The sequence below is a fragment of the Arabidopsis lyrata genome, assembly GCF_000004255.2.
Source record: "Arabidopsis lyrata subsp. lyrata unplaced genomic scaffold ARALYscaffold_6, whole genome shotgun sequence".
Classification (NCBI taxonomy): Eukaryota; Viridiplantae; Streptophyta; class Magnoliopsida; order Brassicales; family Brassicaceae; genus Arabidopsis; species Arabidopsis lyrata.
The window spans coordinates 4,350,788-4,366,602 of record NW_003302550.1 but is presented as its reverse complement, the minus strand read 5'-3'; the positions used below and the strand labels follow the sequence as shown (position 1 = coordinate 4,366,602).

Below are 15,815 nucleotides of genomic sequence, written 5' to 3'. Positions count from 1 at the left end.
GTCACATTCTTTGTGTTGAAACCATGATTACTTGAGTTTGTTTCTGCTAATCATAGAGATTCGTTTCATCATTATATCTGATCCACTTGAGTTTTATTAACATATGAATTAAGTGACATGATTAATATCACCCTTCTTTCACAACCAAATTAACACTTTGGTTTCTGGAGCCACCTCAGCTGTTCAAACTTCAAATCTGCTTGAGAGTTGCGTTAAAGTCTTTTTCTTTTCTACTCTAATTTCTTGACATCTTTTGCAATCATTTTAAATACCAATTTGAATGGATTTATATAATTTAACATTTATCATGTACTTTGTTTCATAATATTTGGATTCGAATGCGACAAGAGCGGGTTATCACGACAATAATTATCAAATGAATATTGTTTGATTTTTGAAATATTCGAAGGCCAATAAAATTGTTCTGGTTTGGGTGGGAAAACAAAGTGAAACGACAAAGCGTCTCATCTGTGCTCGGGATACGAATCTTTAGATACATATTTATTTATATTTCTCCCAAACTTTAGCATAAATTATATGTAGTGGAACTCGGATTAAAAAAAATAGGTAAGTAAAATCCAAAGAACTAATTGTTAGGACAACTAGTTTAAGTATGTTGAGTATTTTGTCGAATGCGACCTATATATAATTCGTGGGTCCAATGGTACAAACGATCCAGAATTAAAGAAATATGTGAAGCTGATTCGGTGAATCAATTGTTAGTATTATAATTAAAAATTTGATTGACTATTACATGTAAGAGACTTACAAAATTTTGTATTTCCGAAAAATCTGAAGTGTTTGATGATTTGTTCCCTAGTCTTCTACTTTTTAGTTCTTTCATGAAATATTTTCTAATGTCATAGTAGTCTTTATGCACACTAGTATGAACTTTAGAATAACTTAAGACTGTATAGGCATCATATTAATTATTATTGTGACTTGTAAAATAGCATTAAAAACAAGAAACATGATTGAGAAAGGGGAAGTGAGACAAGTGGTGCAGGAGAAACACCCCCACATGGATGATTACAGATATAAACACTGTTCGTGTTATCAGTAATAATCACAAATCAGCTGAATCTTTTTAATTAGATTTGCTCTGTCTCGTCCGAAATTAGGCAGAAAGTACATTCCAGAACTCCATCTTAACCTTACTCTTCATTTTTGAACAATAAAATATAAATATCCCTAATCATAGTTACCATTTTTTCCGCAATCAAGTACAGCAACAAAAAAAAAAAACTCATAAAATAAGTGGGTGCTTGACAGCTTTTTTTTGGAATCACAAGGATATATCATACTAAGTTGATAACTCTTAATCGTTATAACTAGGGTTGGCACTGATATTTTGCTTGTCGCAAGCAAATTGATAAACATGCATGTCTTTTTGGTTTCGTCAATTGATGTTTCAACATTCATTTTTATTTATTTTACATATGTTTAGGCTTAACAAAACTTCTTCAACGATAACAAATAATACAAAACAACACATCGCAAACACAATACAATAACACTAAATGACTCAAATCAAGTCTGATATAGTGATATGTATTAGGTGATGATGTAAAGAACATTTTTTTAAAAAAGTAATCCATATTTTGATAATAGTGAATTTGATCACAAGTCAATGTTCTCTCACCTCCAAGGACTAGTGACCAAAGCCCACAACGAAGGCCCAGATCAGAATCCCAACACACAAACAATTGTTGCCACGTGAAGAGACTCAGAGAAGCCGTTAAAGACAGGACTAACAAGTACTGTTTCTTCTGTAATACTAACAAGTAGTCAAGTAGATTTGATTCTCTGCCACACCTACATAATAGTGACTCGGACATTTGCCGTATTGCTTTTGTTTTCTTCTTTTTACTTTATTTCTCGTGTCATATTGCTATCAAAGCTATTGAATCATATTTTTTCGACCATCAAACAATTTCGTGTAATGTATAAGAACCAAAAAAAAAAAAAGTTTAATAACCATTTTCGTCCCGTTGCAAAAAAGTGTAAAGAAAATGAAATATATAAGGTTTTGAGAAACTAATAATTTATTTATCTTGGTGGAATCTGAGTTCATATACCAAACAAAACCACATTTGACATAATACTTCCAACATGCTGATAAAAAAAAAAATTCTTCGGCAATTGAATGAGCTACGTCTCAATCAGTCACATCTCGTAATCTTCTGTACCACTTGCGACTCAGATGACGTTAGAATAGGAATAAGAATACTTGGCCAAACAAACATTGATTGCATGTAGAATGCTACTCCATTATACAATATGATAATAGATTGGCTCTTGGCTCTTGAGGTGATTGGCAAATGCAACATACGTATGTGATTCTCCTCCAGATTAACTAAGAGTCTAAGACCACCAAAAGAACAAATATATTCATCAATCGATTACCATAGTTTCTGTTGTGAACTGTGTCTTTCATTAATAGTATAAGGGATATATATACAAGGATAATAGCATGATACAGAGAATAAGGTAAAACCAGTGTTCAAAAAAGCGCTAGGCGCTAAGCGGGCGGTGACCCAGTGCCTAGCGCCTAGAACGCCTAATCGGGGCCTAGACGATTTTTTAGGCGGTTTAGACGTTTATAACATAAAACATTATCAATATGATATTATATATAAAAGTTATATAAAATATCTATATAAAACTAAAAATTATGAAATTATAAATAAAAATTAGATAAAATATTTATTTATATTTATATTAAACAATATATGAATATTTATAACTATATATATAAATAAAACTCTAATTGAAATTGAAAAAATACATTAAACAAGATCTATGTAATTTTAGGCGGTCAAGGCGGTTATCTAGGCGTCGCATGAGAGCCTAGCGCCTAGTCGGGGCCTAGGCGACCGCCTAGACCGCTTTTTAGAACACTGGGTAAAACCCTAATGGGCCATGGGCCGGTTATGGAGTCCATCCATATGGTTTATAACAGTTTCCAGCTTTTTTATTGTATAAACAGATAATTTTTAGCATAAGAAGTCAGATAATTTTTAGCATAAGAAGTCCACTGTTCTTCTTATCAACCCGTATCAAAGGAAAGAGGAAGAAGATTCAACATTCTATTCAACATAAAACTTACCCGTTTGCATCCTCAGACTGATATATGGTTACAAAGAATTACACAGTACCTGCAAGCTGGAACAAGCAAACGCTACTACAAGAAGACACTGTCAAGTTATACAGTGGTCATTAGTAAGAACACACACCAAAAAGAAAGAGAGGAAAATATAAAATTGGAGATTATTTATTAAATAAACGGGTAGCTGAATTGATATACATTCAGAAACTCAAGCTAAAAACAAAAACCCCTCAGTTTTGATCAGAAGGGGTTTTCCTGAAAACAACAGCAACAAAGACACAACAAGTCACTTACTACACCAAATTTGCCAATTTACACAAAGACAATTCTAATTGGTCTCACACTCACAAAGTCTAAAGAAAAATCTAACTGCAGTTCCCTGGAATTTTCAAGTATCTTTCTTCTTAATTAGCAACAGTAGTAGTACCATCTTCCACACCTAGACCATACAAGACTCCAGTGTATTTCTCAGTTGATCCCGGGAAATAACGTTCCTTGAGCTTCCTAAACGAGCCTAAGGTGAGCAAGCTATCTGACCCAGCTTGATGACAAATCCCAACTCTTTCCACTCCCATTAGCTCAGCGAGTCTGTTCAATCCGCCAAACAGTCCGTTGCAGAACGTCATCAAGTGCTTGATGTCGTAAACCGTAGGGAAATACACATACAGTAGCTTGAAGAAATCAGCTTGCTTGAGAGGTAATTCCTTGCAAGTCAACAGTTTAACCAGATACCCGAAATCATATCCTCCATGGAAAGTAACCCACGAGATAGCATCGTTCAAAACAATCCCAGACGACATCATAAGCTCACCAAACCTAACCACATCAATACCTTTCTCAATGTTCTTCTTGAAATCAATCCCACACTGACGCAACAGCTCAATCGACTCGCTGGCGTAGATATCCTCACCGATATTGAACTCACGGAAATTGAATTGCCAGATGCAGAACTTATCCGTCCCACAAGTGGGAAGATTCCCATTCTCATCAGAAAACGTTAAACCAACTTGAATCAATTTCAACAAATCAACATTTTCCTTGAGAGTCCTATAGTTAAGATCATTATTGTACTTAAAAGTAGCAACAGGCTTCAAAACCACACCTGGAAACTCAGTATCCATAGCGATATAGCTGAATTTGTCAACAATCTCACGGATCAACGCGAATTCTTCAACCAAATTGTAATCCCAAACCTCTCGAATCATAATCGAATCTTCTTTCAAAGTCTCCGCCATTTCTAGAGATACAACAAACCCAGATCTGAAAACAAAGCATACGTCGGAACTCGGAAATACAACGAAACTTGTAACGGAGAATCGCTAGATCTGTAAACAAAACCTTCCGATCTGAGAAAAAAAAACAACAACAAACACCGAGAAGATCAGAAACCGCGTTTTCAAAAACCAAACCCTTTGCTAAAATAAATGAAATTCGAAATGAAAGTAAGAAATTACCTGAGGTTTCGCAATACAGATGTAAGAAAACGAACAGATCTAGCAGATTCGAAGAGAGATCTGTGCGTCTGCGAGAGAGAAATTATCGGGTCAACCAGAGAGAGAGAGAGAGAGAGAGAGAGAGAGGTTTCAAGTGGTTAAGCTTTTTGGAGACGATGAAGTGATAAATAAAGACAAGTGTGAGCCTTGACGATGCCGTTTTACTTGACGATGTAAAGTTTATACGACGCCGTTTTGCCGTGCGCCTTCTTACATCAATCATTACGTTTTGGCCAGTTACCAATTATTTTATCCATACTGTCCGTTTTCTAATAATTTAATTATTTTAATAATAGTATTTTTAATGATGCGAATGTGATATGATGACCAATTTTATTTATGTGAATCACGGAAATTCCGTTCGTTTGTAACTTCCATGATCTTTTTTTTTTTATAGACCTACCTCCATTATTATTTTATTTTTCTGATTTTTATGTGTTTTATAGCATATGGTACAGTATGGATAAAATAATTGTTATACCTTATTGTGACAAACTTATAGGAAAAAGGTTTACCGTGGCTCAGTGGTTGAAGGCTAGATATGAGATGCAAAGATCAACAGTTTAACCCTTGGTTGCGCAGATTTTCTTTTACCAAACAGAAAACTTATAGGAAAAGTTGTATAAACTCAACTGCATTTTTAATTTTGTACAAGTCTAAATTTATAGTTAAGAAACAGATTGTTGTGATCTTATATTGATCATATATCATCCACATTATCCATTTTTGCTATAGAGCTAGTCAGCCAGATGATTTTAAGAACCTTAAAACTTCTTTTCTTATATTTTTAACTCAGTTTTATATCACGTGGTAATAATATTCGTACGGATGATCTCCCAATTTTACATTACGTTGTAATAATTTTTGTACGAATTGTCTCACAAAAATTGAAGAAAACATAAGATTAGATTTTTTTTCCCATTTAAACTCTCTAATTTCGGATTTGTTTTTTTTTTCAAGTAAATTCTTTTAATTTCGGATTTGTTTCCTCATGTAGCATTTTCCGATAATTTATTTAAATTATGGTATGTTATGAAAAAGGATTTGTTTTTTTTTTTTTTTGGTAGGGGAGGGGAGATAATTATCTCCCACCATTTATTAAAGCAAACTAAAAAATTACAATCGTACTTGACGTGGGAACTCTGTCCCAGCCGTATCCTCTAACATTATCGAACGGACTACATCAGGACAAGAATCAAAAGAATGAAAACCTAACTGCAAAGAAAACGCATAGTTCGCTAATCCGTCTGCGAGACGATTAGCCTCCCTATACACGTGAGCAACCCGGACTATCCAGTCCCTTGATAAAGAGCCATGGCACAAGCGTACCAGGAACGCCAATGGATGAGCATCGCTGATCCCTGACTTAAGAAAACCCACCACCAACTCCGAATCCACCTCCAACTCCACCCGCCTGTAACCCCGCTCCCAGGCTAAACAAAGTAATTGTAATTATAATATGATTGACTTTGATTTTCTACCTTACAAGTTACAAGTCGCCATTATACTACGAAGGGGAAGACGTTTGATAGAGATACATGCATCACTTGTTACAATCATCTTCGTTCATGAATAGAATCATTTTAGATTTAAGAAAGAAAAAAAAAAGCTTCCAATTTTCACGAGCGTAACCAATTTTGTCTTCTAAAAAATATTTCATGAAAAGATTCTCCAACTCAAACGAGGACCAAATTTTTTTTTTTTAAACAGGCAACTATTAATTAGGAAGAAAAGGGGATAAAGGAATATTGATTCTAATTATTCTTACGGAGTCAAGGCATCATCGTGCTTCCCACTTACCCTCAAGCATAATCCGTGGCTTTGTAATAATTAATTCGTTTTTTATATAAACTAATGTATTATATGGTTTTCTATAAAATAATTGCGTACATTTTTCTAGAAATTAAAAAATAAACAAGTAATATCAAGCCCAGCCACAAAATACTAGATGATGGTTTCATCATCCGACCATTTAAAAAAAAAAAATCTTATGGAATCCAACACATACCAACATCAAAAGATTCTGCATAATTTTTCTTACATATATAAACAAAATCTGCTTAATTGTTGTCCTCCAAAAATATGTTTCAACACGTAATTACCTGCTCGTCTAATTAAAATTCTACATTTAAAACCAAAATAAAAAAAAACTAAAATTTTATAAATTTACTTAAATTAGAAAGAATTATTTAACGTTGCATGTATTTAACGTAGATAAATTATTTAGTATTACGTACACGTATAATTTAATTTAGATAAATCGTGTAGCACGAAATATTTCTTTAAGTTTATGGCCTTCTGGATTGTCGTAAAGATGTTTGGATGGTTTATACAAATGTTCGAACAACTTGATAAAACAATGTCATATTCTACCTGAATTTTTTTGAACTCTAGGCCGGTAACAACGTTTCGATATGGTCTAGTATAAGAAACACTTGAAGATAAGTAGGCTCATGGCTTCAAAACGTTAAGCTCACTCGCAGAAACGAGTAATTTAGTTCTTGATCACAATATGGAAAAAGTTAACTCACTAGAAAACCATAAATAACAAACGACGTCGCAAATCTATAGACCTTAATTATATATTTTCTATCAATTTGTTCTCAATTTTTTTTTGTTTCCGACCAAGTCCGGTGATCTAGTAGTATTAACTTGAGCATCATCTAGTCATCGGAAAGCACTATACTAGGACAAATATCTTTGACCCTTAACTTGCTAAAGACTGGCACTGAATATTGAAGGTCTAATTACTGGCAAAAAACATTAATAGGTAAATAACAACTGGCTAAAGGAAAAAAAAAAGAAGTAAACAAAGAAAAAGTTGAAAAAAAAAAAGTAAACAAAGAAAAGATGTGGCCGTGGTCAATCACGTGAGAGGTAATTCCTTAATTGTAAGGTCACGTGTCGTCGTATAGGCGTTGGTTGGTTAAGGGAAAGAAATCTCTCAATCTTCAAATGACACCCCTTGGATTGGATACCCTAATTACAAATCCCCCAATTTCACTGCTCCTTTCTTCTTCACTCTCTTCCTATAAATCTCTCTTGTGGCTGTAAGAAAAATCTTACACCAACAACACAAACTTTAACTCAGATTCCTTCTTCTCCCTCTGTTTGCTCTCTCGAAGATGGCTGGTTCTAGGAAGCGTTCATCAGCAAACAACAGACTTTCTTCTAGTCGTTCTTCTGGAAAGGATAAGGTTTTGCATCAATCGCTTCTTCTTTGAATTTACTTGTTCTTATATGCGAATTTGCTCTAAAGTACTGATTTTTTTGACTAGGTTTCTGATGCTCGAAAATATGGTGAAGCCTTGGTGGGTTCAAGGATTAGAGTTTGGTGGCCGTTAGATCGCAAGTGAGTGTTGAAAAAATTAGTTTTTTTTTACTTGTGATGAATCTTACAGATCTCTTGGTTTTGCAGATTCTACAAGGGTGTGGTGGATTCCTATGTCTCTTCCAAGAAGAAACATCGGGTAATTCTTATCATGATTGTTGTTTCCTTGTTTCTATCGTTTGCTTGAATCTAGATTGGATTTTGAATTGCATATATTCATTAAAGGCATGTTGATATGAATGAATTAGGTTTTATCTCTTGGATTCTAGGAGGATCCTTTGATATCTAATCTAAATTGATTAAGTTTGGTGGATGATTTACTTTCTCAGAGGAGTTTAGATAATGTGTCATTTAATGAATCACTCTTTCTATTACAAAAGGTTTTCTATGAAGATGGGGATAAAGAGACCTTGGATTTGAAGAAGGAAAGATGGGAGTTGATTGAAGAAGATGATACTGAATCTGAATCTGATGAGGTAGATAGATACTAGACAGTGTTTGATCATTTTTCCTCGATTATATCCTCTGTATTACTAGCTTTTAATGGTTCAGCATTCTTTTTTTCAGATCTCCCTTCAGGATGAATCTGCTGATGAGAGTTCTGAGGGTACTCCAGAACCGTAAGTTTGCCCTTATCCTCATACCTGTTTTAGCAATCGCAACGCCGAGTGTCTCCTTATACTTAACTAGGGTTCTGATTTAGATGTTGTGTTATTTTTTTGAATAATCTCTAATAGTCATGATTTACGAACATGAGTCTGTCGGATACACATATATTCATGTCTATGGATTGTGTCCCTCAACCTAAAGACTTAAGAGTAAGTAATTCTGACTGATCTTTGATACATCTGTCTAAACTCTCTACAGGTCTAAAGGGAAAGGGAAGCCATCCTCAAAAGGAAGGACAGATGATGTTATGCCGAGAAAGAGACGGAAGATAGATTCTTCATCAAAGAGGTTGGTTATGTTTTAATATGCATACTTGAATAAACATTCGTACATATGCACACTTACACGCTCACGTGCGAGTTCAACACAGACACTCATTAAAGTCACCTTACCTTGTCTCTGCTTCACACGTTATGGAGTTGATTTCATAACATAGAGGCAGCTATATAGATTACAGTATTATTGTGGCGCTCTGTCTTTGAAGATCTAATTACACCTGTTGTTTATACAGCAAATCCAAAGAGGTGGAGAAGAAGAACTCGAAGCCTGAAACTGAGAAAAATGGCAAAATGGGTGATATCGGGGGTAAGATTGTAGCAGCGGCCTCACGCATGAGTGGAAGATTCCGAAGCAAGGGGAATAACAATGAAAAAGAGACATCCAAGTCCTTGAAAAAACGGAGGACTTCTTCCAAAATAGCCAAAAGGAATGGCTCTGATGATGATAATGATGCTTCAAGCGAAGAGGTCAAGCCCAAGGCCATGAAGTCCAGCAACTCCAACGCTGATGAAGATACTGAAAATAATACTACTGATGATGAGGCTTCGAAATCCAGCAACTCTAACACTGACAAAGAGGAAGCGGCTGATGCTGAGAATGAAACTTCTGAAGATGAGGCCGAGCTCAAGGCCATGAAACCCAGCAACTCCAACGCTGGTGAAAAAGAAGATGATGCTGAGAATGGAACATCTGCTGATGAGTCCAAAGCCAAGGCCTTGGAGAATGGTGAGGAGAAAGAGTCAGCAAAACCGAGGACAACCTCGGAAAAGACTAAGAGCAATAGCTCTGATGATCAAAATGGTGAAGAAGAAGATGCTGTGGATGAAACGTCTGATGAGGAGGGGAAGCCTCTAGTGAGCCTCTTGCAGAAAACCCCAGAGGCCATTGAAGCTATGAGGGAAAAACCGAAGGGGAAGAAGGAGGAAGAGGAAGGAGAAGAAAATTCTGGAGAAGAACCAGAAGGGGAAGAAGAGTCGTCTTCGCAATAATCTTGCCAGAAAGAAAAAACCCTTGAAAAAATAGACTTAAGAAATAAGTAATAGTGTCACGGTCTGTCTCTATGTGCAGGTACCGTAGGAGACAGTTACAGTGTTAGGAAGCCATTGTTAAAGGGTGTGGTTTCATTTTTATTTATACAGAGAATTCTTGTTTCGTTTGATTTAGGTTTTAGAGTCTTATGTAGCCGGGGGGAGGGATTGGAAAGTCTTTTGAACTATGAATGTGAATTAATGCTTTCCATTAAATCTGACTCTCTCTCTGATATTTTCAGGCAAAGCAGTTTATAATAGTTCTGATATGAATTATGTTTCTTGTTCACAAGCAAATAGAAGAGGTAAGCTAGTTGTTGATTTACTAGTATGCTAACAGATATACAGAATCGAACCTAAACACTAAATTCACTATGATTCAGGGTGAAAAATCAATAGTATGTTTTAAAGTTTCGTTGTTGATCTAACAATCTATGAAAACGAATACGCGGAAGTAAAACGTTTTAAAAAACGCTATTTTTCTAAAATGGAAACATTTTGATAGGTAAAAGCCGACGCAACCTATGTTGCATGGAAATAGAAACAGATAAGTAGAAGTAAAATGTTTCTGGAAAGAAAAACAATTTAAAAAAAAATAGAAATAAATACATTTTGAACATGTGCGTATACATATCACATATATATAAACGCCAAACATCAAAACCATATTAAAAAAATATTTGAAACAATACAAATCCAAAACATAAATATTAAATAGCTTAATAAAATGATAAAGATAGAAAATAGTTTACACACGCTTCAAAAACGGGAAACAGACCTCGAATTTATGAAATGTATATTATTTTCACTTGAAAGAGTTTAATTTTTAAAATCAATACTAAATTTTCAAAGTGATGGTAGTACAATACTCTTTCTATCACTAGTGTTTGTGTTTTGTACCACCAACTATTTATCACCTCGTGTTATTGTCATCCTCTTACCGTATACTACTAACTAGTTCTTCTACTGTTCTACATAAGAAGGTGGGTGCACACATTTTCTGCAATGGTACAACATCACTAAGAAATTTTAGTTACTAACTGCATATCAGTGTTGTTCTCCACAAGAGGTGTATCGTATAATTCCTTTTACATATCCGTATTCGTTAAAATGACTATCTATTTAGTAAAATTCAGTTTATTATAGTGCGAAAACATATTAGCTATAAGAAAAACATATTTGGCAAATTTGAATATTATACAAAAATATTTAAGTTTCCAAAAATACCCCATTTCTAAATTTGAACACCGTACTCAAAATAACAAAAAGGGTGAATTAGCGCAAATACATTATTAGGAGAGAAAATTAGCTAAAAGACGTTAGTAGAAATCGTTTGAGATAATACCAAAAAAAAGAATATAACTGGACTTGAAGTTCCAGTTAATAACGAAAAAACTAGAAGTGTGTTTGACCATGCGCGTGGTGAAAGATTATGTCTCTTAAGGGAACCTAAGGAACAACCTGCCATATATATAATAAATGCTGCCAGGTGAACTAATATTGTCGCGTCGACAAAATGAACGAAGTAATTGTTAATAAATGCAACATATCTTAATTTGAGCTAACTCAAATTTGAATATAGACAACTAACACAGTTGCATGGACACTCAATAAATAGTTCTTTGAATTTTTTAAACAACTAACTTAGTTGCATGGACACCTAATGAATATTTTACATTTGTATACATATAAACATATATATAGAGCGTTAGAAATAATTATGGTGTTAAATAGTGCGGTCTATGTGTACATGTAAATATATATATAGATCGTTATTAACATTTATATATATGTAAATACATACATGGAACGTTACTAACATTTGTATACATAAAAACATGTATATAGACCGTTATTAACATTTATATATATGTAACCACAAATATTTATTAGATATTCAATCTAATCGACGGAAGAGACAACATGCAAGATATATACATAGATTTACAAAATGTTTTGGACATCCACAACAAACAACAATTCATTCGTCTCACGCAATGGACTGATTCAAAATCTAAATACAAGAAGCGAGTGGGGTTAAAATTGAGCAAAAGAAGACTAAAATTATCGTTGTTCTGGACCTTGTGTCAGATTACTAAAAAACTAAATAACTTCCCCAATAACGTCTTTCACCCAATTATCCGTAACAAGAATTTGGGTAATGGTTTTAGGTATCTAACAAACTCAATACTATATGATCTGAAATTTTCATCTAATAAATTATTATGTGTCGAATTTCGATAGTACATTTATATATTCCGACCCTCATCGCATTACCCGGCTCATTGCCAAAAATGAACATGCTACTGTATACGGTCCCATTTTTTTAGCAGATGAATGGAAACAAAACGTGTTTATTAATTAATTTAGTGGGCACCAAACCCTGCCACGCCCACTTACCAATTCAAAGTTACAACAACAGTAATTATATTTATACCGCATTAACTACATCGATTTAACTACTATGATCATTGGTTGACTTAATGAAAAAATAACTTTAAACAAAGCCGACGACTCTGACAAAGAAGCAGAACAATTAAACCGTGACACAAATGAAGAATTAACCAGCATTAATCCAGTTTTAAAGATAGAAAAGAAGATAAGAGAAGAGAATTGAGAAGAATTAGATCTAATGACGCAATACTGAGTTATTTAAAAAGGACAGAAGCAGATAAGACGGCAATGAGACGGAACTGAACAAAAGACACATCCAACGGCTCATAACGACTCTCAAGTCAAGTCCTGGCCTTTGATTGCGACACGTCTCTCTCCGACAAACCATAACCAAGCGTTTTGACATCCGATCCGTACTTTCTTCTCTCCTTCATCTCTGTTTCACCTTTTTTTTTTCTTTTTCTTCTTCTTTTATTTAATCTAAAATTGAAAATGTTGTTGGATTCATTGTTCATTCTAGGGTTTTTTTTTAAAATTTCTCTATTTAATCACCACTTCTCTCTTTCGTTATATAGAGAGATAAAGAAAGCAGCCGACACATGTATGCTTTGCATGAAAGAGAGAGAGAGTGAGTGATTAAGAGAAAAGAAAGTTTGTTTTTCGGCTGCAATTCTGAGTTTATCTCCTTAACCTTTGTTTCTCATAAAAAAAAAGAAATTCTAAAACTGGGAATTAGAGAAGAAACCCTAACTTGCAGTGTCCGTACTTAGATCTCTTTATACTTTCCTTTTATGGATCCATTAATCAAGTCTTTGTTAGTAGTTGTTTGTTCCCAGATTTGATCTCAAGTACCTTCGATCTGTACTTGTGTCCTGTTTTATCTTTTGTTTTTTCATCGGTTTCTGGACTAATTGGAATTTACTATCTACACATACATATATTAAACACATATATCCTTGTTTTTTCTGTCTCGTTTTTCTAACATATTTCTTGTATATATTATATATGGTTATAATCAGATAAATATGTGTGTTTATATATATGTTGATGGGGGAAAAGAAGTTGACAGAAGAGAGTGAGCACACAAAGGGGAAGTTGTATAGAATTTTTGTATATGGTTGCTTTTGCGTGCTCACTCTCTTTCTGTCATAACTTCTCCTTTCATGAATCTTCCTTATTCCATTGTTCTAGTAATTCATTTGTGTTCATATCTGTCTGTGCATACCAAATTCTCTATGTATACATATGTTGCATCTAATTTTCTTTATTTTTATATAATTTGAAATGTATGTAGTTTCAAAACTTTGTACATTCATGATGGTGAATATCTTAGATTTTGTATTCCAAGTAAATTATATTCCACTACCATTAAACCAAATTTTTTTTTTTTTTGCAGACTCTAGCACATATGAATTGTCCCAACTCTCAACTTCAAAAGGTGAGTCAAAGTTATGCAGATTGCACTTGAATCCATGGAATAAGATTGGTTTTAGTGGCGAAAAGTTTGGAGTTGATGTGCTCAAACTCTTGGGCATTATAGTTTCTATGTAAGTTATGTGAATAAATATATGATTCTAAGGTCTCTTATATATAGATGTGTGAATTCAAAGAGGGATAATCACTTAAAGATAAGTGGAAGCGATTGAAGCTTATGTGGTTTAATATGACTGAGTATAGCTTATCTCCGATTGTTGTGGTGAAGAAATGATTAGTGTGTAGCAAAGAAAATTATTCTACCACTAAATTCCAGTTGGGTCTTGACTAATATGTTAGTTGAATAATGGAAATTTGGAATAGTCAAATGATCAGGTAAGGGATGGCTGCCCTTAATTTAGCTAGAGTTTTGTAAAATAATCATAAAACCTTCAAGAACTGGTTGTAGTTAATTTAATTTATAATGTTTCGTGTTATCTAGTTATTTTATTAGTTCATTCATCGCAGAATCAATTTTCAAAAATGTGAGTATTTTTTTCGCTTTGGTATCTATGTTGTTGGAATAAGATGATACAATTTGAGCATTTGATCTCTCTCCCTCTACATATGTGTGTGTGCTGTAATCTCTATATATGCATATACAGTTGTTGATGTTTTTGCTTGGTATGATGACTCACATATTTGTTAAAAGGATGTGGATGTATATTTTGTTTTCTTGTATATTTGTTCAAAGGACTGAAACCATGTGTATCTTTTGGAATAATGTGTTATGGAAAAAGTCTTGTCGTTCGTCTTTGTGTCCAATTGTGTACATTGTGAATTGTGATACACTACATAAACCCATAAGCTAGCCCTGTTCAGTTACCATTTCGTCATCTGGTCATTTAATTAATGTCAAGATTATTTTGAGTAGGTAGTGGAAATTGCAAGTTTTGGAGTATTTGATTATCAATGGGATTTATTTGTATCTTGTTATACTATATGGCAATCCGGCTTGTCACTTTATCTTGCTCGTTATACCGACTTCTTTTGTTCATTAATTAGTATACTATGCCGACAAAAAAAAAAATTAGTATACTAAAATTTTGTTTCCGCAAATCAATTATAATAAGAATCATCTTTGGAGACGTCACAAAACGGCACTGTTAATTAGAATCGCCGTGCACATGCCTCTGAAAGTACACTGTCGATGATGAGAATTGAGTCTTTTTTCTGGTTCCGTAGCTACTAAGTGATAAGTATAAACAGCCAATTAACTATATCTCATCAATCACCATATCGCAAGAAATTAACACAGAAAACATACATCACGAATTCACGATACCACATAGTGTGAAGGTGTAACACTAATGTCACACAACCGGATGGATTTGGAGAAATTAAAACACGCCAACTCACTTCTTCAGAAATTTAACCAAGATCGGAACGAACGAGTCAAGGCTATGGTAATTAGATTGCGGAAAAGAATGGTTCTGATGTGTTTAGAACACATGGATAGATTAGCCAATACACTCGAAGAATCTTGCCCTAGAATGTAGAAGAACCTAGAACTAGTAGTAGAAAATGGTGGAAAAAAAAAAGAGTTGCATAGTCTTTAAAAAAGTAAAAAGTACACATCGATTGTTTCACTTTCTTTAAATTAAAAAAAAAAAAAAACAAACCAAAATTCGGGATTTCACAATTGTATTTAAAACCTAATTTTTTTCTGAATGCAAAGCGAAGAATTATATTACAACATGATTTATTTTTAAAAAGTTCTACCAAAATTTGTTTAGTTTTAGAATCAAACATTTGTCCAAATCAGTCAAAAAACTAACTAAGGACAGATCGGCATTATGTGACATTTTTTTTTCACATTGTTACGTGTCTACGAATATTCAGAAACAGTTTTGTCCAAATTATATCTAGCTTTAAAATGTGGAAAGAAATTAAATAAATTTGGAACCGATTTATCGAACAACTATACTGCTGCTTTGGTTTACACCACAGCAAATTGTCGTTCACCAGTCACCACATGTGTAAATTTGTTTTCCCCATAAAAGGATTTGTTTACATGATTCAGTAAAAAAAAAAAAAAA

General features: G+C 33.8%; 3 protein-coding genes across 4 annotated transcripts; 2 read left to right on the top strand and 1 right to left on the bottom strand.

Annotated features, from left to right (window-relative positions):
• Positions 1–3,254: 3,254 nt before the first annotated feature.
• Positions 3,255–4,844, bottom strand: LOC9309557 (probable CCR4-associated factor 1 homolog 10). The gene is made up of 2 exons (XM_021021091.1): positions 4,564–4,844; positions 3,255–4,455 (listed from the first exon to the last, which is right to left on the bottom strand). Exon 2 carries the CDS (start codon positions 4,342–4,344, stop codon positions 3,514–3,516), a length of 831 nt encoding a protein of 276 aa, XP_020876750.1. The 5' UTR covers positions 4,345–4,455; positions 4,564–4,844; the 3' UTR covers positions 3,255–3,513.
• A 2,602-nt stretch (positions 4,845–7,446) lies between these two features.
• LOC9309556 (nucleolin) lies at positions 7,447–10,144 on the top strand. Of its 2 annotated transcripts, none has more exons than XM_021021080.1 (7): positions 7,447–7,799; positions 7,881–7,954; positions 8,021–8,072; positions 8,314–8,409; positions 8,486–8,553; positions 8,801–8,890; positions 9,114–10,144. In XM_021021080.1, the coding sequence occupies exons 1-7, from the start codon at positions 7,728–7,730 to the stop codon at positions 9,868–9,870; spliced, it is 1,209 nt and encodes a 402-aa protein (XP_020876739.1). In that variant the 5' UTR covers positions 7,447–7,727; the 3' UTR covers positions 9,871–10,144. The 2 variants fall into 2 exon arrangements, with proteins under 2 accessions (XP_020876739.1, XP_002873488.1); XM_002873442.2 differs by having other exon boundaries at positions 7,448–7,799; positions 8,501–8,553.
• A 2,590-nt stretch (positions 10,145–12,734) lies between these two features.
• Positions 12,735–14,526, top strand: LOC9309555. Its single transcript, XM_002873441.2, is given in 3 exon segments — positions 12,735–12,931; positions 13,700–13,794; positions 13,796–14,526. Coding segments are annotated over 3 exon segments (279 nt in total). The 5' UTR covers positions 12,735–12,795; the 3' UTR covers positions 13,844–14,526.
• Positions 14,527–15,815: the final 1,289 nt, after the last annotated feature.